The sequence below is a fragment of the Protomyctophum parallelum genome (assembly GCF_964188405.1).
Source record: "Protomyctophum parallelum genome assembly, chromosome: 21".
NCBI lineage: Eukaryota > Metazoa > Chordata > Actinopteri > Myctophiformes > Myctophidae > Protomyctophum > Protomyctophum parallelum.
Genome location: NC_139713.1, coordinates 22,563,634 through 22,589,806, shown reverse-complemented (window position 1 = coordinate 22,589,806; position 26,173 = coordinate 22,563,634). Strand labels below are relative to the sequence as shown.

General features: G+C 41.3%; 1 protein-coding gene across 17 annotated transcripts in view; it reads right to left on the bottom strand.

Annotated features, from left to right (window-relative positions):
• Positions 1 to 26,173, bottom strand: part of add1 (adducin 1 (alpha)) — a 39,846-nt gene continuing 13,673 nt past the window's right edge. The window contains exons 4-18 of one of the 17 annotated variants that reach the window (XM_083794428.1): positions 25,998 to 26,149; positions 25,022 to 25,102; positions 23,756 to 23,905; positions 21,763 to 21,906; positions 20,940 to 21,038; positions 20,513 to 20,686; positions 19,027 to 19,284; positions 15,034 to 15,129; positions 14,693 to 14,785; positions 9,439 to 9,595; positions 8,353 to 8,748; positions 7,124 to 7,222; positions 5,148 to 5,163; positions 3,444 to 3,497; positions 2,611 to 2,749 (exon numbers count right to left, since the gene is read on the bottom strand). In XM_083794428.1, coding sequence (XP_083650554.1) covers positions 3,446 to 3,497; positions 5,148 to 5,163; positions 7,124 to 7,222; positions 8,353 to 8,748; positions 9,439 to 9,595; positions 14,693 to 14,785; positions 15,034 to 15,129; positions 19,027 to 19,284; positions 20,513 to 20,686; positions 20,940 to 21,038; positions 21,763 to 21,906; positions 23,756 to 23,905; positions 25,022 to 25,102; positions 25,998 to 26,149 — 1,967 coding nt within the window. In that variant the 3' untranslated portion in view covers positions 2,611 to 2,749; positions 3,444 to 3,445. Of the gene's footprint in view, positions 2,752 to 3,443; positions 3,498 to 5,147; positions 5,166 to 5,864; positions 5,903 to 7,123; positions 7,223 to 8,352; positions 8,749 to 9,438; positions 9,596 to 14,692; positions 14,786 to 15,033; positions 15,130 to 19,026; positions 19,285 to 20,512; positions 20,687 to 20,939; positions 21,039 to 21,762; positions 21,907 to 23,755; positions 23,906 to 25,021; positions 25,103 to 25,997; positions 26,150 to 26,173 lie in introns of all 17 variants that reach the window. The other 16 variants (XM_083794429.1, XM_083794430.1, XM_083794431.1 and 13 more) reach the window with 16 other exon arrangements.

The window sequence follows — 26,173 nt, the reverse complement described above, 5'->3', positions numbered from 1 at the left end:
TTTAAGCATACTTTTCAAGGTAATGTTTATTCACAAATGAAAAAGAAACAGAACCATGAAAGAAGAGGTGGTGGTATTAACTATATATATGGTATAATGATGTAACACATTTAAATGGGATTCACTTCAGAGAATACTATAATCCGCAATAACTGTGAATCTGGATGACTCAAATGAAAACCATGACTATAAGGAACCTTAGTATTATTAGCACAAAATTAAAATTAGGATGTATGTTACCGTCTTATATCGATACATAAACAATACAAGCTCAAAGCATTGTTATATACAAGGACTGTATACGGTCCTTGATGAATCAGACTCTCTCAGGCTTGCATGTAGTTTGTATACATGCACCTTAACATTGTCCAGGTTTGATCAATCATCCCATTATTAGGTGGTACTTCCCACAAGGCCTAATAGATTCTAAATACCGGATTTATGACCGACTTCATTCACTGTGGCCCAGGGGAATTCACTGACCGTGATCGGCAGAGGCTGGCTTAACCACTGAAGTTGTGAGTTTGTAGATCATCATCTTGATAATGTTCGCCTACAATATGCCCAAATACGGACGGCAAGTAAATCATATGGGCCCAAAATGTTTTATGCATATCCGGGGTTGACGTCTGCGTTCAATTTTAATGCCCAGCAACTTTGCACACTCATCTCTTTCACTTATGCCAGAGGTTGCACGTGGCAGAAAAATAAATCGTTCATAGTAGTGTCTTTTGTGCAATTTATTGAGGTTCATTTTGTCTGCAGTGATTTTCACAGGAAACTCCATAATGAATGAGTGGTTGTAATATGTTCTGTCATACACCATTGGAATAGTGATTGAATCAGTTACATGTGTTTAGTAACTTTGATATACTGTACTGACAGAGCTGTTAGCATTGGGATTTTAAAGGGTTCAAAATAAACCGGGTTCGCAGTGCTCTCTCACAGCAAGTCATAATGGCTTGTTTGCTATATAGCTAGATTTCATATTCTACAACAAAATTAAACAAAAGAAATGTTAGTACAGGCCCAATATGAGACATGCATGTTGTCAAGGGGAAGGATGTGGGGTCCAAGAGATGCTGAACCAAGCTCAGAGGACTTCAAAGGAATAGGGGACATGTTTAATTCAAGAGAATCTTGAACACATTCCTTCATATTGAACAGCATTGTGTGCTACTGCACTGAAAACTTTAAACATAAACGCCGTTTCACCTAGAATCATCATCACACTTCACACACGTTGCAATGTTGGGCATGAAAATACTAATTGCAGTTATTCTGCTGGGCAGAATAACTGCAATTTGAAGGAATCTCTGAAATTGTAAAACACCTTCCATGTGATGTTGACATCTAGACTAGAGCAATGTACACAGCATAAATGTGACTTAAAGCTGCAATAATTTTTTATGTTTGTTAATTTTAACCAATCTGTGTGGTAAAGTATAAATATAATTTACACAAGGTGTACCTGCTCTTCTATTGAGACACTTGGACCCTGTAGGCTGGGTAGGACCATTACTGGTTGTATTGCTCGACGGTCACAACAATTGTGGATCTCACGTGGGGGACCCGGCTTAGAATCCTGGCTAGGACAGATTGCAGCTCCAACTATGCCACGGCCCGGGTGGCTTCACCTACTGATCGTGGGTGAAAGATGTTACGGTCACCCAAGTCACTGAGATACCAGTGTGGAAAATATGAAACAACAAATATGTGTACAAGCATTCATCGATCTGCTCACATTAACTTAATCCAATGAGATATAAAATAAGTAATTTGGTAGTCATCACCATCATAAATTGCCACCAGTTAAATGACAGGACAAAAGCTTCTTTTTGCATTTCCTTTTTGACTTTTAAAGACACTTTACTTTTTTACGCGTTTACAATCCCGATACATTCTAGTGGTTACCAACAGTTTAAGTAATATTATTAAAAAAAAATATGAGGGCAATAAAAACCTAAATCTCACATCAAGTGTATGGGCTCCTAGTAGCTGGCATGCATAAAAAGCAGTGGAAACTGGACAAGACAGAATGCATCTCTCACTCACCACTAAAAGCCACTGCTCATTAGAACCTTGAAGCAACTGACCCTTTTTACACTGCATATAAAATTGGCAAACGCAAAACAAGTTAATATGCCATAATAGACCAGTGGTTCTCAAAGTGGGGTCCAGGGACCCTCAAGTTTCCTTGAGGGGCATCAAAACGGATCCTTGCAGGTCTGTAACTCAGAGTGTACAAATGGACCTTTACGGGTCCATGTGGCTCAACACCCTCAGAGTTACAGGGGTCCATGAAATTAAAACATTTGAGAACCACTGCCATAGAAAAAAAAAAAAAAAAAAAAGAAGAAAGCATATACATTTCAACATGTGTGAGTGTGGTTTGCTCAAAGGGTACAATGGTGAGCAGACGGAAATAAAACTAATTAAAGAGATGAAAAGGCCAGGCCTTGAGGACCACTCTACGATTCTTTCTTTTTGTTTTTCTTTAGGAAGGAAGGCGTGCGGAATTTCTTCTTCTTCTTGGAGGGCGATTTGCTCGGGGACTCGTCGCCCTCCTGTTCGCCGGTGTCGACTGCCTCCTCCCCCTCGGCCGTTTCCGTGGCAACGGTGTCGGGGGCGGAGTCTTCGGCAGGAAGTGCAGGGGCGTCGGAGGGGTCGTCAGGGGTCAGGTCTGGGAGGGTCTGCCTCAGGGTGGCTGCGTCGCTCTCGTCCTTAAAGGTCTGCTCCGGCAAGGATTCTGTAGAGGGACATGGCAGAGGGCTAGTTAGTTCAAATCCTTTTGGAGTCGCACTCGCATATGGCACTGGTGCAGCCAAAGGAGAGGGTGGACTAGTACTACTTATCTGTCTATCGGTCTACCAATGAAGCTACTAAACACTTACCCTTACTTACTTATCTCCACAACTTCATGTCACTTTTTAAATCAAAACATCTGTCTTGGTTTTAGTATTCCACTTGTGACAGCAGACTCCGTAGTAACACCACTAGCCATAATATATCGGTTTTCAAAAGTCTTCATTTCAAGGACCCTCATAAGTCTGACAGACCTGCATGGGTCAATTTGGAACCCTCCACAAGGAACCCTGAGGGTACCTGACCCCAGCTTGAGACCCACTGCACTTAACATGTTCACATATACATACATTACCTATTCTTTAATATGCAATCTTCAACAACTAACAAGTGTGGCCATTCCACATTCTCAGCACAAACATCCAAAGTAACAAGAAAACATAGAACAAGAACTACATAGAATAAACAAAACAAACACTCTTAAATAGCCATTCCACACCAATAAATATCCTATGAAAAATAAGCTACATTTCTTTCTTTTGTCCATAGTCTGCATTAATGTCTCTTTATGACTTTATAACATGATATATCTGATTCATCATGCGTGCTGGTGCACACACAGCATTGGTTTATTTTACCTTCACTTATGCAGGGCAAACTTAATGAGCACTGTTCTCGTGTTCATTTGCACCCTGTGTACAAACAAAACAAATTATTAAAGTAAAGTTTGAGTTTAGAGGCCAGATAATCTATGTTCTGTGAGTAGATAAACTCATTACTACATGAATCATGCAGGTCAAAGAACATAATGCACTTCATCTGGAAGTAATGTTAATTTTAATTCCATGAATGCAATTAGATGTGCTAGCATCTAAACTTACATTTTCAGAGGTGATATTAAACGGTGCCAAAGAGTGCATCATAAGCCTAGACATAGATTTTGGAATAGATTACCAAGGTGCCTTTAATATAAAAAGTATACTATTTAAGGAAAAGAAGTATAATGGTTACTGGTTACCCAAAATCTTTGTATGACCTCGTCTTATACTAGCATGGCCATGTGCAAAGGTTAAAATATGAAGTCGTTTCTTTTTCTTATTTGAGGCAATATGTTCCCTACGTAGTAACCTTACATACTTTGTACCATTTATTATTATTTTACCATTATTATATTACCAGGTGAGTCACACTGATAATGCCATTTCTTTTACAAGTGAGCCCTGGCCAAGAGATCAAACAAGCAACCTGGTACAAGCTGTCTGAGTCATGGATAGCACTAGCTAAAATCACTTGGCAATAAATAGACACAACTTCTACTTTACTAGATTTGTGTTGCAACTATACCTATGGTAGCTCAAATAACCATTAATACAGTTATTACACATTTTAAATGGGAGCGGAATTAATGCACACCCTCCCACCAATTACAAATGTGAATCCTTTGTGGCCATGGTAGAACACTGGATAATATGAATAAATGCAAAGTAATCTATTTCTTTCTATATTTATATGATCAATTTAGCTGAATTAATGATTCCATACAATATGTTTTTTAATATATTGATGAGTATTTAAAATGAATTTCTGATTTTCAAATGTGGTCATGTATAATATAATACAGTTGTCTGAATGAATGACTTAATATGAATCTGGATTTTATGTGATATTTAAAGTGCACCACAGCCAACAGATTAAAACACAGCAGATGCAAAAGATCTTCAAGTTGTCAAAATACAACTCGACACATCCAAAAGACCTAGTGAGACGCATCCAAACCACCACATATACAATCACGGCACGCACTGCAAAGTCATTTGCAAAACAACTCGCTCAGTTAATTGTTTGTCTTGCAGACAAATGATTGCCCAAAACTCCCTGTCATGCTCCGTCATGTAGCCAAACACCTTGTTAACCACTTGAAGCATTGTCTCTCTATTTGGGGTTAATTCTCTAAAAATAGCAGCTCTACAAGCTCACAAAGCGTCGCAATGCAACACGTTGAGAGCTTGTAGATCAGCTATTTTTGCCAAAGACACATTTTGTAGGGTGGGGGGGAAGCGCACCAACTATAGAGCCTGGTCAACTAAGTATTAGTTAGTTTACTAAGTATAAAGGAAATAAGTGGTTAAAATACTTACGAAAGCATAGTTTGTTTTAATTACCCAACGCCGCATGTGCCTCAGAAAAAAAAGGTATGTCACACAGACAAAATCCAAACTACACATCACACAGCCAAGCTCCGCTGCCGTAACCATTAAAGCTAAACCAACAGCATTTTCTCAGCAAAGCCAAAAGAGCAAGTTTGGTTCTAAAGCCACACGCCAGTAAAAGCATTGATGTACCTGTTAAAGGCCTCATCTGAAAAGGAAACATCAACACATTTTCACATTTTGAGACAGAGTTGTAGGTTTTCATGTAGACCGGTAAAGATGTGTGTTATGCACAATACGCGTGGGTTTAATTTGACCAGTCAGGTCGACGCCAGGAAGAAAAGCGAGGTTACACAACAGCTTGGGTTGTGAGATTTGTTTCAGATTACTCCACTCCTGCCCAGGTTGGGACTGTATAGCACACCATTAATCGATGTGATTTAGGCCTCACGTTAAAAGTTATCCCCAACTTATAACTTTCATAGGCGGTAAAAGCAAGTCGTGTAATTTGGAAAATACATCTCCCTTTTCTGATTATGAATTTGCATTCACAGAGGAAGCCATTTTCACAGCACACAGTGATAGTGAATGAAGGCAAAGCACTGACTGACTATGGCCCGATCTACCAGCTCTAAGGCACGCTGTGAACTCGGCCTCGTACATCAGATATTTCATTGTGCAACGTCATCATACGGGGATCGCCGGGAAAGGAGGGGATCTGAAACAACCCCCATCAACACCAGGAAACAGATTGAGAAGTCAGTCAGAGACTGGGGGGGGGGATCGAGGACCCCCACCCAGCCCGTGGGGTTAGTGAAGAGCACTGAGCAGCCATGCAAGGGAAGGGTTAATGGTCCAACAGAAAACATGGAGGTGAGAGGGTGAGGAGGAGAGTGGAACAGTACGTACTTACTATGGCAACAGGTACTCTTTTGTAATTCCATCTCCTGATTTGTAAACGCAGCCACAAAGAAGGAAAAAAAGCACAAGTAGAAACAAATGTCTATGCAGGTCAAACCACCACAGCCACCGTGTTAAAATTAATTAAAATAAATTATAAAAACGTGAAATAGAGTCCAAACCACCAAAGATCAGGAGAAATAAAGAATGTATAGAAAGTACCATTCTTAAGAAATCACCCCCCAAAAAGATGGAGAATGGAAGTGAAGTGGTAGAGAAGAAACCGTACACAGACACAAAACTTTAACAACGTTTCTGTTATTAGATTACACCTGGTTGATACCGACTAATAGCTTGGATGACGTATACAGGGTTAAGTGCAAAAACATTTCCGTGGCACAGATAATACATTACGTTGCTGTCGGGGTGGAAATCTCGTATGTCCAAAGACTTTATATTTAAAAAAACGTTTTTAAATAGTGAAAAGACTGTGTACAAGCTCACATTGTGAGCTTGTACATCTGCTATTTTCACTACTTTTGTGCGGCACTCATAGACTTTATCACACTCTTGTATGATAAAGTAGGATATAACAAAAAAAAAGAAAACGTTTTATGGAGATATTAGGTTTCTGCCCGACATCAACGATTATTATTATTTATGTATAGGCCATATCAAGCTATTCTCCAAGCTCTTTCAGGGACAGTCGTATCATCATGAATGATATAATAATATGCATTTATTGCATTAGGTGTAATCCAATAGTAATAAAGACCAAGAAGGGAAGCTAAAAAAAAAAAAAGACCCTGGAGGACTTAAATATGGTTTGTCATTCTGTTGCATTCATTGGAGTCACTATACCTTATAACGATATTGAGGTGATTGTTCGATCTGTAACCCTTTGAGCTATATGTAATATTGTGTCATCATGGTTTGTATGGTTGGTTATGATGTATTATACAGAACAAACTAAACTACTTACTTGATGGTATTGACGGATTGTTTTATTTCTTTTATTGTCCGCTTTGTCTGTATTTGTGAAGAATTGGAATATATATAAGCCTGTGCTTTTCCCAATCTCTCCTTATACAAATAAATCCTCTTGGCCTGTTATTACTTAAAACACAGCACAGCACCTGGAGTAGTTTTGTTAAAGACCAGACCACCACAAACAACCAGACCAAGAAGCAGATGGACCACCATGCCAGAGGACCTGGGAAATCAAGGAAGAGCCAGACCAGGCCATAGATGTCCTCAGATCAACCTACCTTCTTCTTCTTCTTCCGCTCTCACTGGCGTACTCGGAGGTGTGCGAGTGGGGCTTTGACCTTTGACCTCCTCTTCAGGCTCCACTTGCTGCTCTGGTTCTGAGAGGTCAACAAGAACAAACGATAAGAAACTGCCTACCCACAATAAAAATAAAAATAAACACAAGAAATCACTACACAAATGGGCTTTTTAAACACTTTCTTAAGCCCAATTATATACTTGGGTATTCGAAAACGTCGCATGAGCTTGTAGATTGTATGTTTTCAAAAGAATTTGAAAAGTGGGTTGACAGAGGCTAAATATGTTTGAGGGATTAAAACCAAACAAATTCTGGTATTAAACATATTGCCACTCATTAGATCCCAACAAGGTAAAAAAAAGGAAATGGAGAGAGATAACACAAAATGGAGGAGCAAGCCTTAATTGGGTGCGACAAACTTTTTACACACAAAAGTATAGCCCAGGAGTTAAGTCCACCTTTCAAAACATCTCAAAACACACCCAAAGAAACCCAAGAATCAAGCTTTTCAGATCCGTTTTTGTGTCAGTAATTTTGCATCCAAGAAGACGAGGCTTGATTTGGACATGTAGAGAAAATAGTTAATTTGAAACTACACCAACAAGCATTTCCACCCCTCCTATACCACATCAAAGAGGATGACAATGAATACATGTCCATGATAGATTAGCAGGAAAAATATGACACCACTTGTTCAAATCAACCCATAACATTCTGCAATCTTTTGACTGCTATAAAACACAATTAAGGCTCCATTATTAAAAGAAACAGGTTTCATATTTAAGTGAAGGGGGTATCCAAGGGAAACAGGGAGTGACTTCAATCTCAAAATGTAGTTGCTTTTGCTTTACCTCTCCCTATCCTCTCTCCTCATCCAATCAAACTGGAGAAGAATATTTGAGTAGATATGCGCCTCAAATACTCTCCCCCTTAATGCTTTTTGAGGAGGACACGAAGCGAGTCGATGGGGAAGCAAATCAAGCAAACACTTTGGAGATTCAACTGCTGGTTGGAGGGTGTTTGCACCGCGGGTGGTAAATCAAAACGACAGCAAACTCCAAAAGCCCAAGAAAAAGGAGAGGATACAACAGGCAGGGGATCCCCAGACATCCCAGTGCAGCAGGAGGTAGTTCAGGTCCAGGGCTGGGACAGGGAGGAAGGGAAGCGGAGGACCAAAGCTGAACATGACTAACGCTTCACATGGAGTACCTGAAGCCTGGCAGGCCTCAACTTCCTCTCCCACCGACTGCTTTCTGGTGAGAGCTTCCAGTACGGCGCAGTGGAACTCCTTGTGGGGGGACTCTGGCGTTCTCTGACCCTGGTCTCCAGGACTCTGGGGAGTGTCTACTACGTTCTCTTGGGCTACGTCAGCCCCGGGAGAGGAGACCTCCACAGAGGCCGGGGTACTGGAAGGGGCAACCGGCAAGGGAGGCTTCTCCGAATCGGAAGCTTCTTGCTGCGGTTGAGGTGTGTGGGTGGACACGGAGGCGTTTCCAGTGGCATTGGAAACGGATGCTTTTCTACTGGTGGGCTCCTCTGGCTCGGCAGGCGGCATGTCGCCGCTAGTGATTGAATCCACCTTCTGATCAGCGTCCTGTCTCTGCACTAAGGGGGGGACTTTGTGTTTACATAGGGGCAACACACTTTGGCAGACCTACCGTATAATTCTATTAAAAGGGTTATATGACCAACTAATGTTAAGCTATTACCCAACAAGAACTACTACCACTAACTAGACCTAGTAACTAACTACTACTACTACTAATAATAATAATAACTAGTATACTATCCACATTATTTTATTCCTACAGATATACATAGCCAAATTGGCTTTGACAGACGAGCTGAAATGGTTATTTTGTGTCTAACTTCCGTACTGTGAATTATTTCAGAGTGAAACAATATAAGCAAGCCGAACACAACGGTGGGCAGGAGCTGCGCCTGTCTCAGCCAATCACAGTGATGGGGTGGGGTTAGTATTCATATTTGGTATTGCAGGAAGTAATACACCGTAGATATGTTCTTAAAATGTTACATAAATGTTCCATTTCAGCTCTATTGTATGTCCTATTCTAATCCTAGTTTAACCCATTTTGAGCGGGAACCCCTTTTGGTGTTTTAAACCAGTTATAATTTAGCTATTTTTGAACTCAGGTCTAAATGGGTTAAGGTAAAACAGCCAACATATCCGGACAACCTGCCACTGTGTCCTGTTCTGATTCTAAACATCAAAAGCAACGGTTGGAGAACAGCATTCTACTTTGCGAGTGAGACTTTACTAATAGTCTCGTTTACCTTCATTCCCTTTCTGTTTCTGCTCCACCTCTTTGTAATAGTCCTCCATTTCCTGGTCATTGACCTTAGTGAAGGGGTTGGGACCTTTCTTGCTGACGATCACCCTGGGTTGGTATTCCTTCTCGATGATGGCCTTGGAGGCCGTCACCAGCTCCCCCTACAGGAGACACAGAGGATAGAACAAAAGGGGACAGCATGAGACAGATGTAGAAATCTTAGACATGGAATATGTTCAAGTCATACAAATAAAGGATAAAAAAGTTAAAATAAAATAAACCGTTGAGCATTCTACAATTGCCAAACATACCATTATCAGATTAAAGGCTGTACATGAATACAAACATTATCAACCAATTCAGCATAGACAATTCTATAGCCCAATTAACACACAGGACATTCATAAAGATGTTACGGTCAATCAAGGTTAAACTTATGAATGAATCGTGACGTAGGACGTGACACAGAGGTACCACAAGAACAGCGCGAGGGGTACTATGATAGGAGCCAACCAATCATATCAACGCTCGAGGGGTACTTCCCGGAAGACTTCGTCGTCCTTCCAGGTGCTTCAAAACAGCACTGAGCAACTTCCATTGAGTGAGTGGGGGGCGGGGCTGTCGCTCCTCAATCCGTTCTCTAGATATATTATAGCTTAGCTCTACTATGGGTATGGGGTGCGGGGGTCCCCACGACGAATATGAGGTAAGAGGAAAATGGCCGGCATGTGAATATGATAATTTGTGCTGGGGCAGGGTGGCCCCGGCCCCCCTCCCCCCTGCCTGAGTATGATGTAAGCACAAAATGGCCACGGTGTGAATGCTGCCATTTGTGCTGCTGCTGCGTCAGAACTGGGGAATGTTTCTACGAATGAACGGTTCTATGAATACAGAATCACCACCAGAAGCGGTGATTTAACTGTATATTTCATGACGCATGAGCAAGTATTCAGTGCTTAAAGCAGTGGTTCTCAACCATTTTTGAACTGCCCCCATGGACCAACCAACCCCATGGCTCTCCGTGGGTTCAACAAATTAATCTACAATTGCACGTCCAATGGACTTTTCCCCAAACACACCCTGACAGCAAGGCTACTTCCACCAATGGCCTCTATGCATACACGCCATTTTGGAAAGAACTTGGGCCCCTTCCCTACTTCCTTCACAGGTGTTACAGATACTGATGAAGGCTCTGTTCCATTCTGGTCAAACAGAGTCAGGGTGCCCATTTGGTTCTGAATGTGTTTATGTTACATGTCAGTGAAGGAAGTAGGGAAGGGGTCCGGCCCGGAAGTAGGAAGAGTTATTCTGTGTGCATATAGCCCATTGCTCATGTTATATTGTTTTTATTACATTAAATATTGCTGCTCCTTACATTTTACTGGGTTCTCCTACATTTCTTCTGGTGCTCCGACAATTCTTACATGCAAGCACCAGGACAACCCTGAACAAAGTTGCATTCAGTCACTCATATACTCTGCACAGTGCATAACCCAAATACGTTGGGTGCTCATATCCCCACCAGACGGGTATGGACTAGTAATATGTTATGATGACAAGGATTAAAGTCAGATTTATAATAGATTGTACACCGGTACACTGAAATTGTAACAAATTATATCAAGCCATAAATAGTAGAGATATTCTTTACCCGTCACTACCATTACCCATTAGTTAAAATCAATTTTATTTCATTCGATTGACTTTTTTTGGGAATGAAACGCAAAAGGTACAATATATTTGTTAAACCACCTGTAATCATTCCATGGTCCGAGAACCACTGGTTGAGAAACAGTGGCTTAAAGCAGAGGTTCTCAACCTTTTGGGCTGGGGAAACCTAAAAAATACTTTGGCCAAGTCTCACGACCCCCCCCCCCCCCCTCCAATACAAATTGAAGGCTACAATACTCTTAACCAATAAAGAAAATACATCATAAATAAATACTGAAACCAGATATAATTGTCATGGTTTTGGAACACAACAGGTGGATTCAATCTTGGTTTGATTGGTACACAAAGCAAAACCATATGCTCTGTATTAGCAATAAGCTCTTCTGGCTTACATAGAAAAAACAATCTGTCAGACCCCCCCCCCCCCCCCCCCGAAATAATTTGGCGACCCACAGGTTGAGAAGACCTGGCTTAAAGCACCACCTTCGGCAGGGATGCACTAGAAGGGAGGGAGTAGTAAATAAATACCTTTCTAAAAGACTTAGCGGGGCTATAGGAACCCTCGGACACATCAAGGCCATCAATAGTGTCCGTAGAGTCAGACAGAGGGGCATCCTGCAACGGTAAACCCAGCTCTTAAACACTGACACATCGTCGACGAAACCTTGTATCTCCATATTTCAATGTTTAGCGTTGATTAACGCTCTACTTCCTCATGCAATGGAGTGTCACGCAAAAGTAGCAAAAATAACCCAACTAGAGGTTGTAGATCGGATTTTTACGACTTTTAAGTCTGTCTGTGGGTTTTATAATAAACATTTAGACTTAATAATCACATTGTATCCATTGGAACACAGGCCATTTCCTGAAAAGCAACGGTTTTGGACATACAAGGTTTCCACCTGACAGCCACAATATTCAAATTACTTCTTCTCTAGTAGGTATTCATGCGCTCAATATTCTCCCTCCTCTCACTTTCTCTCACACACACACACACACACACACACACACACACACACACACACACACACACACACACACACACACACACGTGCAAAAGTAAAATATAGGGCAGTCGTCTTGAAACAAAGGTCGGGGGCTGGAGATGGAATGATCAGACAAACATTCAAGCTAATGAGTTACATTGACATACTGCACGCACAGGGGGGCACTAGTTATTCACCATTATTATGCCTCCCTACGGTTCATGATAATCAGGTGTTAAATCATGTTCTAATAAGCACATTTGAGTCATATTGATGCAAGATGCAAATTTAAAGCAAAATATCCAAATTGCTGATGTCTGCCCTCATTCAGATGGATTCAGAGATGCAATGTCCAAGCAGCAGCAATCTCAATCTGAATGAATACCCCAGGAAGAACAATGTTATGCAACAGCATATCATGCAAAACTGGAACTCAAAAAGCCAAATGCAAAGTCTGTAATCCTTTTTGCACTGTGATTTTAAAATAGGCTAAATGTGGATTTTCTTTTTTTTTACAATTTAGATATGGATTTGTTATTTTGTGGCTCTGTTGGGGGTGAGCCATCCAGCTAGAAGAGGGTCTGCGTGTGTTTGTGTCTGTTTGTCTGTCCGGGTTAGCTTTAGGCTGGAACCGATCAGCGGTTTTATATATTTTTGGAAATATTGGTCGGTCAAATCGGACAGAAACCTTGCAGGTGTCATACATCATAGAGCAGTGGTTCCCAAACATTTCAGGGCGAGACCCAAAAGAGAGATTGGACGTTTGCCCCGGATCCAAACTAGTGAAAAAAGCTATTTTCACAAATCCTTTTTTATAAATGTATTTATTTTAATTTAATTTCGTTTTTTAAATCTCTCTTTTTTACTCGAACCGTGACCCATAACAATTGGTCCATGACCCACAAATGGGTCCCGACCCACTGTTTGGGAAACAATGTCATAGATGACTGACGTCATAGACTGATCCACAAGATGGAAGCCACATGGAAGCCACATTATTAGACCCAGTCTTGTTTGAGTGCACTGTACAGAGAAAAGACTTTAGGAGAGGTGTACAGTATAGGGGATTTAGGTGCAAGTTGTACAAGACCAAAATGAAAACAAATAACACCGTTTCTCGTCTCTTAATGACAAATCAAAGAGAAGACAAAAATGCACTTTAAAAAGATGAACAGCGAAATCAAGGAAGGGCAGTGGACGCAACCTGCAGCATGAAGTCACATGTCTCCCACAGTACATAGAAGTACTACTCACCTGCCACAGTGACACTCTCTGCAGTCAAAGAATAATGCCACAGTTACAGACCTCACCAGTTGTGTAAAGTAACTAAGTAAATTTACTTTGAGTATTTCCAATACTTCGACTCCATTACATGTCAGAGGCAAATATTATACATTTATTCCCCTAAAGTCGTACGATTTGTCACACACGTTACAGCAGTGAAATTTGTTCTCTGCATATGAGCCCGGTAATCATTTTATTTGACCCCCCCAATCCAACCCATTGATGGCGAGTGCCAAGCAGGGAGGCATTGGGTCCCATTTGTACAGTCTTTGGTATGACCCGGCCGGGGATCGAACCGCGACCTTCCACATTAATTTGAAAACTTTAGTTAGTTACTTTGTAGATAAAACATACATTAACCAATTCAGCCCTATATACATTTTGGCAATTTGAAAGTAGCCGGTTTACAAGCTAACAATGTGTCGCATTGTAGTTCTGCTATTTTCAAAAGATTTTTATACATTTGAAAACATGGAATGAGACACTTTCCTGGTCTCTAAACTCCACATGCTACGTCTGGCCAGGGAAATTCCCCCCCGTCAGGTGAAAAGAAGCAGCTTGGACTCCTCATGCATAGAAGGATGCTCTGCCCCCTCAGGTTGGCAGAGGAAGCCCAGCATTACATTAGACAATTGACACTGCATGAAAAAAATGTTGCAAAATCGTGGGATAAAAAAAAAAAAAAAAAAAAAAAGGAATTGGACACTTTGCATAATGAGTACTTTCTACATTCGGTGCTTATTTTGATGCCAATACTTTCGTACTTTTTCTCAAGTACATTTTGAATTCCGGGTATTGATACTTTTGATATTTGAGTACTTTTTCCACCACTGGATGTCCCCCCACGGTCTGGGGTGCAATACAGGACATGTTTTACCACAAAGAATAGTACCACAACCGATGTACGTACAGGGCTGATACAGCTGATGCTTGACCTGGGCTGAATATATGATGAGGCATTTTAACGCTTGCTTAGAATACCTTTACAAATATGTCATAGATATTGACAAACCAATACAAAGTGACCCATAACTAATATAATAAAAATCACACTTATGTGAAGTGAGGGGTGCCGATATTTTTGGGAGTATGTTGATATTCTCATTGAAAAAATGAATTTATAATTTATTACTAGATGTACTAGATGTACTGGAAGTTGGCTGGCCTATGACAGCCATGCATTGGAGGGGCTAAAAAAAAAAACAGGACCAAACCATTTAAGCATTCAACTAGATATGTTGGAGGTCTAGTTAATTGTGTCTGGGAAGCAGCTAGTCCTGTGGCAGATGGGTGTATATTATGTTTGTAAAGGCTGACCTGGGTATAGACACGTTCCACAACGGAGCCAGCACACAGCAACTGAGACTGGGGTCCCGCTGTCTTTATGTCCTGGAGATTCTGCTCTCGGATCTGCAGGCAGAAAATGAAAATGGGTGTTGTGAGGGACGGCACACAGACAAATCTAATGTAAAGGACATTGGATAAAGGTACTATTATAAATGCACCATTTACTGTGAGAACAGACAGAACGGGGAAATCTTCAGAAATAAAGTGACAGACATCAGCTATCACGATTTACTACAAGGGAATTTCGCAAGCCAAATGAAGGTCAACTCTGATAATAATCCAACATTTCAAATATCAGAAAGCTGCCCTACCTTATTTCTCATCTCCTGAACGTCTTTCGCGTTGGTATTCATCGGGATGAACTGATTGGCTACAGCAGCCTGGCGAAGCCCATCCTCCTTAGTCCACTGTAAACATGACAACAAGTGTTAAAAACTAAAACTAGAAAACATACCCGTAAAGGACAAAACAACATGGAAGCCCAAGAACAAAAAATGCAGGCGTTACAATACAAGAAGAATCATGCTTGTCAAACTGAAATGGAGAATTTTTGGATGGCTGTAAAAAAGGATTCAAATGGCAGTTTGGGCCCAAATGCAGTGAACCAATGATGATGCGCTTCCTGTTACAAAGATGGGGAAGGGCCATAGCTGTGTATGGAGATATCCATTTGAAAATGAAGCCATTCTACTCGATTGCTTACATCTTTGAATGCTTCAGTGACCGATAGAAACTTAGAAAGGTTGATATTAGACGGCATGGATTGTTCTGCAGTAATGCAGGTATCAAATGCATGTTTTCTGAACCCTATGGGATGCATGTAAATGTACAGATGTGTAAGGGGTGGCTAGGACGCATGTATCAAACATGTGATTTGCTCATTGTCACATTTGTGTGATTCAACACCAACACTGGCCCCCATGGTATGTTCACTGACGGGCGGAAACCTTGTATGTCCAAAACAATTACGTTTAGGGAAATGTAAACAATACAATAAATGTAATGTGTTCCAATGGATATAGTTATTATTTAGCCACAAGCTTTTGTTAATTATTTTCATTGGTTAAACCTAAATGGCACATGCCATTACACTACAGGTGAGTTTTAAAAAAATAGCTGTTGATTTAACAATACATACAACGGTCATACGACCGAGTACAAAACAATAAAACAAGGCCATGTTTTTTCTGGAAAAAAAATAAAAAATTAAGGTTTCTGTCTGTCAATATCAGGTTTGGAATCACCCTCACCAGTACTGTGGAGAATAGCGAACCTGACATAAGTAAAAACCATTGACATTTCCATCATCATTGATATACCATTACTACAACTCAAAACCAGGAACTAAAAATAGTAGAGAACACTGAGAAATCAACTCAAAAAAGTCACATAATTGTAAAACCTAAACAAATGACAAAGTGAAGACAGGGGAGACAGAGGGGTGAGGGATGCGTGGGGAGAGGAGAGGGGAAGTAGGTGAGACGATGGGGGGCTTGCTTACGAAGCGAGTGTGGCAGTGAGGGAGGGGTGAGCTGGCATCACCAAAGTCATTTCCCAGGCTAATACAGGACAATTAACAAAAAGGATGACTGAAGAGAGAGAGAAACACAGCCCAAGACACTTGTCCTCTATGGAACTAAAGTCCCATCGTTTCATTCCAAACAGATGATGAAACTTTCCCTGTCTAATTAAAATGTTCCTCTTAATCTGATCACATGACCAAAGATATCTAACCAAAACCCACCAAAAGTCCAGGTTTAGTTTGACAAAAACTAGAAGGGACAAATAAATGTATTAACCCGGTAATGCTCAGCTTGAAAACAAAAAAAGAAACAAATTCTGCACCCATTATCTTATACAAATGTAACTGAATGAGCAGCGTGTGAATATAATATTAACACAATATTTTGCTCTCATGCAATTTTAGGATATATATTTTTTGTAATACGCAGTAAGAAGCATTAAGCTTATGGGTACATTCTTGGTCCTATTTGAAGCTAAGCCGTTAAGTGCCAAACCAAGGGGCTAGAATGAGGATGGGATGAACATGTATGCACGATATACTCACTGAGAAAGAGTCTCACAACACAACACTTCCTACTTTCCCAACAGGAGATAATTGATTCAAAAGTCAGATCAAATCTTTCATTTTTCTTTCTTTTTTCCCTTGATTTATGCAAATCATTCATGCAGGCGTACACCTTCTGGGGGGTTTGGGGGGAGGGAGGAGGTTGTTTGAAATAATCTTTAGATTCAAACTGATATAAAACGGGAGAAACCAAAATATGGGCAATTCAAACGTACGTACAACTAATAATAGCTGCAGGTATTTGGAAGGAAAGAGTCAAAAAGCCGGCTGCATGACTCTGTTGTGGAAGTCATTTCAAAGCGCTTCTATAATTGCCCTTGTGTACAAATATAAGGCATCTTTGTAACAGATGTCCAATATATTTTAGGTAACCAACAACAAGCCACCTTTCTCTGTTCTCATAAGACTTTAAACTTTTAGAAAATGTGCAAATAGCTGAATATTCAATTATAATAGATTTTGCTTCAATATTCACTCAATGTATCAAACTAGAGATTCGGGCCGTGCCCTCACACCTACATCGCACTGCCGAGCCGACCAATGTCTGAGTCATATGCTGTGTTCACAGTGCAAAGATACAGTCCCAAGTCCACCATTCATTGGCAATGGAAGCCAGAGACATGAAGATACAAAGATGCATCCGATGTTTGTAGCAACTACAAAAGATACCAAGCTACGAGTCAAGCTAGTTTCAACTTCAGCTAAAAAGATACAAAGCTACAAATACGCTTGTAGCTTTGCATCTTGGAATAATGTCAGTGTCAGTGTGAACGCAGACATGTTGTCAGAGTACCCGTCTGTGTCACTTATGTCAGTCCTGATATTGTCATCAGTATATGCCCATAGATTGGCATGCCCATATATGGGCAATTGGACATGGATCGGCGGTTGTGGACAACTGGATATTCATTTTTTCCTATGTAGGGCATAGCAGTGGGCATGGTTTTCTGGTTCCACTGAAAAATCGGCCATTCATTTTTCCCATAGAGATTTACAAATTATCATGACCTTGATTTTGTGATTCTTCTTTTAAAATGGAAACCTCTAAACAAAGGGTATTTATTAAATGTAGTATATCATCATATAATTAAATATTCCACAGAATCAACAGTTTTATGGTCACCTGGATGGCTTGATATAATTGATATAAATACTTTTGTAAAACTCTATGGGAAACCAGAAGACCATGCCCGCTGTTATGGTCTGCCTTGGTCCTGTTATGGTCTGCCTTGGTCCTGTTATGGTCTGCCTTGGTCCTGTTATGGTCTGCCTTGGTCCTGTTATGGTCTGTCTGCCTTGGTCCTGCCTATACAGTATATGGGCATATAGGGTTCGCTTATAGTGATGTCTTGAGTCATAGGGCTGATGTCTGCCAGTCGGCTCTCCTAGTAGCCAATTTTATTTATAGGACACTATGCTAGAACCTTGATATACTTTCCTGGCATAGATGCTTTAACCGAAATATTTCCTTATAAACAAAGTTAAATTAAAGATGCACAGAAAACAGATATAAAACAAGAGTTTGTGTGTGTAATCTGTAAAGCAGTAGTGTAGTTAGCGACAAACACCTGCCATAACACACAAGGGACTCATGCCACACTCCTGCCACTCACTCCTCTGGGAAGACCACCAACAGAGCATTTCACTACTAATCATGCGACATGGCATGCAGCGGGCAGCTGGCCTGGCATCCGGAAGCTTTAGGTTAGGAGATCAGTGTAAAGACAGGGGAACTATCTCAGAAAAAAGTGTTTGAGATAGATATGGTAGGAAGGTTAGTAGTCAGTGTAGAAGAGGGAAAATTCCAGTAACAGGCTAACACAGAGGAACATTTACTGAAACGTACAGAAAGATCTGTAAAATCTCAAGTCTACAACTGGTTTGAAAAAGCATGGTTATATCAGCAACATGGCTACATGCCGACATTGCTACAGTATCATTTAAATATCTTCACGAAGGAGAGAGCGTTCAAGAGAACGCCAGGAACAGATAAAACGATCTATCCGTACTCCGCAATGCACCCGTAGCCTCAGGATGCCAACAACCAGCCACCCCATTTCCCCAAGAACAACGGTAGGTAGCCGCAAAGGACTTTACTATGAACAATAAGGTAGGCACAGACCAAGCAGTTGGTTATACAGCTTGGCACGCAGACACCAGACGAGAGAGACTGCAGCAAGGGTTTGACGTGATCGTGTGTTATGTTCGTCCACACCTTAGGCTTCGACTTGGGGCTGGCGCCGTCGGGCCCGTCCTCGTAAGGCTCGTCGGGCCGGCCACTGGCATTGAGCCAGCGACCCTTGTCTCGCACACCACGCTGGAAGCTGTGTTTCAGCGGGGAGCGAGCCCCTGAGTCACTGTCCTCCCCGTAGGAGTAGCTGCCGTGGGCGGAGGGAGCAATCTCCACGTCACTGTACTTTTTGTTTTTGTCCCGCAGGGATGGGCAGCGGTACGGGTAGCCTGTCCTGTAGCCCTGAGAGACGAGAAAAACAAGGTTAGAAGCTGCATGTCGTCAATAAATATATTGTTTAATGTGTGTGACCGTGGACCTGGCCTCTTCATGGAGCCTATGAAGAGTGTGACCGTTGACCAGGCCTCTTCACGGAGCCTATGAAGAGTATGACCGTTGACCAGGCCTCTTCACGGAGCCTATGAAGAGTGTGACCATGGACCAGGCCTCTTCACGGAGCCTATGAAGAGTGTGACTGTGGACCAGGCCTCTTCACGGAGCCTATGAAGAGTGTGACCATGGACCAGGCCTCTTCACAGAGCACGGCCATAGACTGCTACCATATTATAATATATTATATCACTCACTCACTACACTGTATTTTATCTTTACATTATTTTACCACTATATATTATCTGACATCATTGTTATACCATATTATATTATTATGTTATCTTACACCATTTCATTTATTATTATTGCTATTGCTACGCCTACTACTTGTATGTGCCTGTATCGTCTCTCTGTCTCTCCCTTTCTCTTCCCCAACACAGTCGAGGCAGATGGCCGCCCACCCTAGAATCGGGTTCTGCTTGACGTTTCTTCCTAAGGGGGGGCGTTTTTCATTAGCACAGTCGTAAAATTGGTTGCTCAGGGAGGGCTCTCTGTTGATTCTCTGCTCTACATGTAAAGTGTCTTGAGACAACTTTTGGAGAGTCATACAGTAGAATGAGTAGATCACCGGATTATTGAAAAGATAAAGATATCAAGAATATCAGAACTACAAACTTCACAATGTGTGTTTTCCTAAAATGACATGCCCAAAAATAAGGACACCAGTGGTTAAAATTAATCAGGTATTTTCAATACCGAAAACATCTAATCTAATAATAGCTGGCCAATATGTCGGCCAAACTGATATACACTATTCACTATTGGCTGGACTCTAAAAACACTTCTACTCAAGAGCAAGCTGTGTGTCCGTGTGTGTGTCTGTCAGAAACGGTGCCGTAACTCCTTACTGCCTGCACCAATCACTCCCACTGGAGGGCGTAACGAAGCCCTTTTTTCGATTTGACACATTAATGATTATTAATTAATGTATTAGTCAATTACAAACGCACCCAGGCGCAGTACCCTTCACGGCCACAAGGGGGGGCAAATATCTCACAACGGGTAAGGACTAGTAATAATAATGATAAGAGCTCATTCAAAGAATAATAGACTCTGAAATATGTTCGTAGGTTCTTACCAGGTTGTCCAACATTCTCATGAGAGCCTCAAACTCCTGCTCCCCAATCTGCCACTTGGGCTGTCCAGGAGTCCCGTCAGCAGCTGGCTCAGGGACCCGCGGGCGTGACTTGTACTTGGCTGGGTCCAGCATCACCAAGTTATCTGGCCCCCCAGCACTGGCTAAGGTTCGCACCTAGAAGGTCATTAGGATGGGATGGGTGGTACAGACAGACATACAGACAACACACGATAGAGGGGAACATGAGGACATTATGTAGACACACAAAGACACATAGACATCCAAATATATGAAATACATACACATGGCTCAAAGACATATATACATACACACACATGGAGCCTATTTTTGATAAGAGTACATGATAATGCACATCAAACCATAACGATGCGAGTCATAACGAGCTGTTTGTGTGCGTGTGCCTTACCTGGATCTCACAGGCAGTAACCAGGTTATGGATGTAATAGAAGGCCTCCTCCACGGTCTCTCCTACAGACACCAAGCCATGGTTCCTCAGGATTAGAACCTGGGTGATACAAGAAACTTTGTCAACTATTTACCTTATGTACGATACCTGTACTTTTACTAGGTAGAGCGAATTTGTAATTATTGTGGCATCAATGAAATTGAGAATGAGTTCCAGTTTGTGTTTGATTGTCCTTCATAACTAAATTGTTACAGTAAGTCATTAAGACAGACTTAAATAACGTTTTAAATACACAGTATTTTGTTTTATTGTGTTTTGTTTATAATCCAGTAAGAGATGAGTCATACTCATAAGGACAAGATATGAAATCTAAGTTCATTAATTCACTAATCATGTCATTTTAGAGTCTGTGTGGACATTTGTGGCAGATATGAAAATGTTCTGTCAGCGGTGACTTCTATTATTCATACTGTGCATATATATATATATATATATATATGATATGAAATTAAAAAAAGAATATAACCCGCACACTCACATACTCCAATATCAGAGCAGGTGAGTGTTTGAGTTCTAGTCTTTTTCATGATCCCATCTTAAACCAGAACGACAGCAACCAGGCCTCACACATTTCCTGACACCATCTCCACAGGACTTGCGTTCCAAGAACTGGGAGCAGCAATGATCCCAGTGGAAAAGGTGGCATCTACGATCTCGACTCCAGTCGATTGGATGATCGACCCAGTACTACTACAACAAGTGATGTGCGTTACGTTACTTATGTATCCTATCAGCTACTTATAAAATACACAATTGAATGTACCTTGCTGCTGGGGCCAAGGTTCCGCTGTATGAGAACAGTCTCCTCCTCGTCCACTAGTATGCCATGATAGTCATGGTATGCCACCTCACCCAGGGACAGAGCCTCTGGTGAGATGGGCAACAGACCACACTTCATGGCAGACACCTAGAACATAAACATCACAATGTGACTAATATGTTTGGTTGTTGTTTTTCATTATATCGTTGCTGTTGGGCAGAAACCTTGCATATCCATTGTACATTTTCTTTCAACCGTTGAGAGGTAAATGAATGCACGACAGCTAAAATAGCCAATCGGCAAGCTCACCCCGTGGTGCAATATGATTATGTGTTGTGAGCTTGTAGGTCTGCTATTTGTTGCTGTTTTGAAGTGAACATGGTTACGTCTATGATTTTTATGAATATTGAATCAGTGAAATGCATTACTTGGAGCTTGTGAGTAAATTAGGGCTGTCAAATGATTAACATTTTTAATCAGATTAATCACAGCTTCAAAATTAATTAATCATGATTAATCACCATTCGAACTATGGTTCGAAAATATGCCATGTTTTCCTGTTTATTGTTGTGGAAATGGAAATATAAATGACAGAAAAAAATTGTTTTTTAATGTTTTTGTTTTTTAATGTTTTTTGTTTTCTAATGCATTAGTATAGAACCTTATGTTACACAAAATATATCCAAAGGTCAGAGATCTTTTTGTGCACAGCTGCATTCTGGGACCTTACCATTAGCTTTAGAAATGGGTAGATTTATTGGTACTCCTGAGGAGGACAGAGTGTGTCTAGTGTGTGATTTGAAAGAAATTGAAATTCATTTTTTGTTTTACTGCCCTTTATATGAAGATTTAAGACATGTATTATTTTGTAAAATGACAACCATCTGTGCTAACCTTTTCTGGTTAGAGGACTATGAATAACTGGAATTCTGTTTTAGGAAAGGTATTTTTGCTTTAGCAGACTTTTTATGCAAATCGTGGGAAATAAGGCAGAATGTTTTGTTTGTGTAAAAATGTTTCTTGTACACAATGCAATATTGAAGCAATGATATGGTGTGTCCTGTAAGTCCATGTGGGCTGGGCGCCTTTGGTGCATGACACAAAAATAAAGAATCTATCTATCTATCTATCATATAGCCTATGATGTGAGCATTTGTAGGCCTAGCGTGTCAGTGTTTTAGTTCGTACCTGGAGTTGTGCATTATCTCAGGGGAACAGTCTTATAGCCATGGACGTTTTCAGTTGCTTTCCATGTGCGACACAAAAGTACCATGTTTGTTTTGGTAATAGCCTACTGCAGGCACAGCCATGCTGATTTACGTAATCGCGTTGGACAAAACGAAACCAGCTGGACCAACGTTAATGGCTTAATGCACGTAGGACCCGCATTTTCAAACTGTCCACAAGTTGCGACGGACCCGACGGTACTATAAAACATGTGAGTGATTCTTGCAGCGCGCTGATAGCTACACACTATGCGTGTGACCATGTGTGCATGCGTGCGGAGGACTCCTCCATGACACCACGAGGAGGAAGACTGGAGTAGGTGACGGGGGGTGTGTGTGTGTGTGTGTGTGTGTGTGTGTGTGACTGTGTAGCCTAATGGGGCTTAAGCTTTGCTAGGCAGACAAAGTAACACAACAGAGTTACAGAATCAAACCACTTGGCAACCCAACTACAATACACAAGCTATCTCTGGTGTTGTTCAATCATGACTGTGTCATAGGGACTGTGTGCTACACAGTGACAGATTTGTTATGCGCTGGAACGTTCCTGAGCCGCGCGTACGGGCGCACGTTAGGGGGAACACTGTACATGCGTTAATTGTGTTAAATATTTTAACGCAATTAATTAACGCCGTTAATGCGTTAATTTTGACAGCCTTAGAGTAAATAATAACTAAACTGGACTAAATGGAACACAAGATTAAAGGGAAAAGTAACACAAGGAATCTATCCAAGAGCAACGATATACTCCGTTATAAGCTGTTCCTTACCGCGGCACCGGCCGGTGTGTGTATATGTACAATGCACTTGATGTCAGGCCGGGCAGCATAGATGGCAGAATGGAGGGTGAAGCCAGCCTGGTTGACTCCCAGGTTGGTGCTTCCCCGATCCACGATCTCACTTTGAAGGTCGATCTTCACCTGGAGGAGGGACAACCACAGTGGGTTAGAACATTATATGTTAAGTAGTTAAAACAAGTTTTGTAACCATATAGCTGGCCTATTTAAGTCAGATCATGTCCATTTAGGTTAGCCTGCAATTTCCGTGTTATCTCACAACAGGTATATTTTAAAAGGGAAACTCTGAATCCCATTGTTCTGATAGGAGATTATTTATAGTGTGCGTGGCTGCGTGCGCGTGTGCACGTGTGTGTAAAAAAACTAACAATACAATCTATGTTGTACATCTGAAGACAGAAAACAACAGACTGTGAAATAACACAGATTCAACGATGCATTAAAAGTAAAAGTAACATATTGTAGTAGGGTACCCGGTATGTTGAATTTAAAAAAAGAAAAGAAAAAGGTTTTAAAAGAATACTAAAGATGATTTAGGCTATTAACAGTTTCCGTGCTTTGAATGGATTACTCCAGGTTAATGTCGCTGCCATATCGGACATACGCGACTTTTGTTTCATGTGTTTAATCCGCCGCAATGTAAAAAATAAATAGAAAATCCTTCTTCGCCGCGGAGAAAGAGAATAGGTGCATCTGTTTTGACGAAGAAACCGGAAATCGTCACATGCTGTGGGCTGCTAGGGCTTCTGGGAAATTGAGGCCAATGCAAACGAATGGGGTTCAACGCCTCATGGAGGAGGGTCCTGTGCTGCGTCTTCCGGGTGTACCAAGATGGCGGGTGGTCCGGCCGTTCATAACAAACGGGGGAAGCTTTTTTCGCTCGATTTTCGCGGATTAAAAGCCCAAATAATTCAGCGTATGCTCTAAAGGTAATACAACAATCTCGGCAGTGAAGGGGGGTTGATTAAAAGTCTGGTAAATCGTTTTCCGCAGTCAAACTGTTAAAGACACTCATATTGATCAGCATATGAGATTTCCTATAATGTAGATATGTTTCTATTAACGCTGCTTTATTTACAATAACAAATTGAGTTAGTTTAAAATATTAACGGAAACGAACAAAGTGAGGGGTTGACGTGCAGGCTTACAAAAAGGACTTTAAACACTACATTAGTTGATGTCGACACCAGAAGGAGAAAGAGCTGAAATGAAGAGGAGAGAAAACAGGTAGATACTCACCAGACTAGAGGCAGTGACTTCACTGTATAGGAGCCCAAAAGGAACAATCAGAAAGCGCTCCTGGTCCGAGTTCACCCTCACCTACAGGACAAAGAAGGAGAACGTTGGCAAAAGGACGTACACCACTCTGTCCATAACAGTGGGTCCGGACCCACTTGTGGGTCGTGGACACATTGTTATGGGTCCCCTTAGTTTTTGTTTCCTACATTTTTAATTATTATTTAAAAAAACATCCCCAAAAAAGCAAAGATCTTCATGAATTAAAAACAAAATTCAATTTTTTTTTTCAGTAATTTCATTAAGAAATAAAAGAAAGCCTCCCCCTGGCCAGCCGGGGCGCCTGATGGAGGGGAAAGGAACTGGTTCGAATAACGTGTTCCTTCCACACACTACGTCCAACCAGGGAAACTCCCCCCTGTCAGGTGTAAAGGAGCAACTTGGACACTCATGCATAAAGGAAGCATGAGTTCAAGTCCGTTGCTCTCCCCAGGTTGGCGGAGGGTGTGTAGAGCCCAGGATCACATTAGATAATTGACACAGGGGTGAAAAATGGGTTACAAAATCGAAGCGACGCGTTGTGAACTTGTACATAGGCCATTTTCACGAGTTTGGGTCCCGGGGAATCTCATTTCCGTTTCTGGTCACAGGCTAAAAAGTTTGGGAACCACTGATCTACAGTCTGAGGAATAGGTTTTCACCACTATATGTATGAAAAGATAATATCAGGAATTTCATCCTGTTGACTGTACACTGTGTGCTTGCGAGAACATGTCTTACTGTGAGGTGGTTGTAGATGAGCTGGGACCAGCCAAACTAGAACATGTCTTACTGTGAGGTGGTTGTAGATGAGCTGGGACCAGCCAAACTAGAACATGTCTTACTGTGAGGTGGTTGTAGATGAGCTGGGACCAGCCAAACTAGAACATGTCTTACTGTGAGGTGGTTGTAGATGAGCTGGGACCAGAACATGTCTTACTGTGAGGTGGTTGTAGATGAGCTGGGACCAGCCAAACAAGTCTGTGAGGCGGTAGAAAGCAGCCAGCTTGCATCGCAGCAGCTTCTCGCCCTTATCATAGGAGATGGAGTCTGAGCCACGCAGATCATTCACTGGAGTCACCATGCCCAAACCTAAGGGAAATAGTTACAAACGTA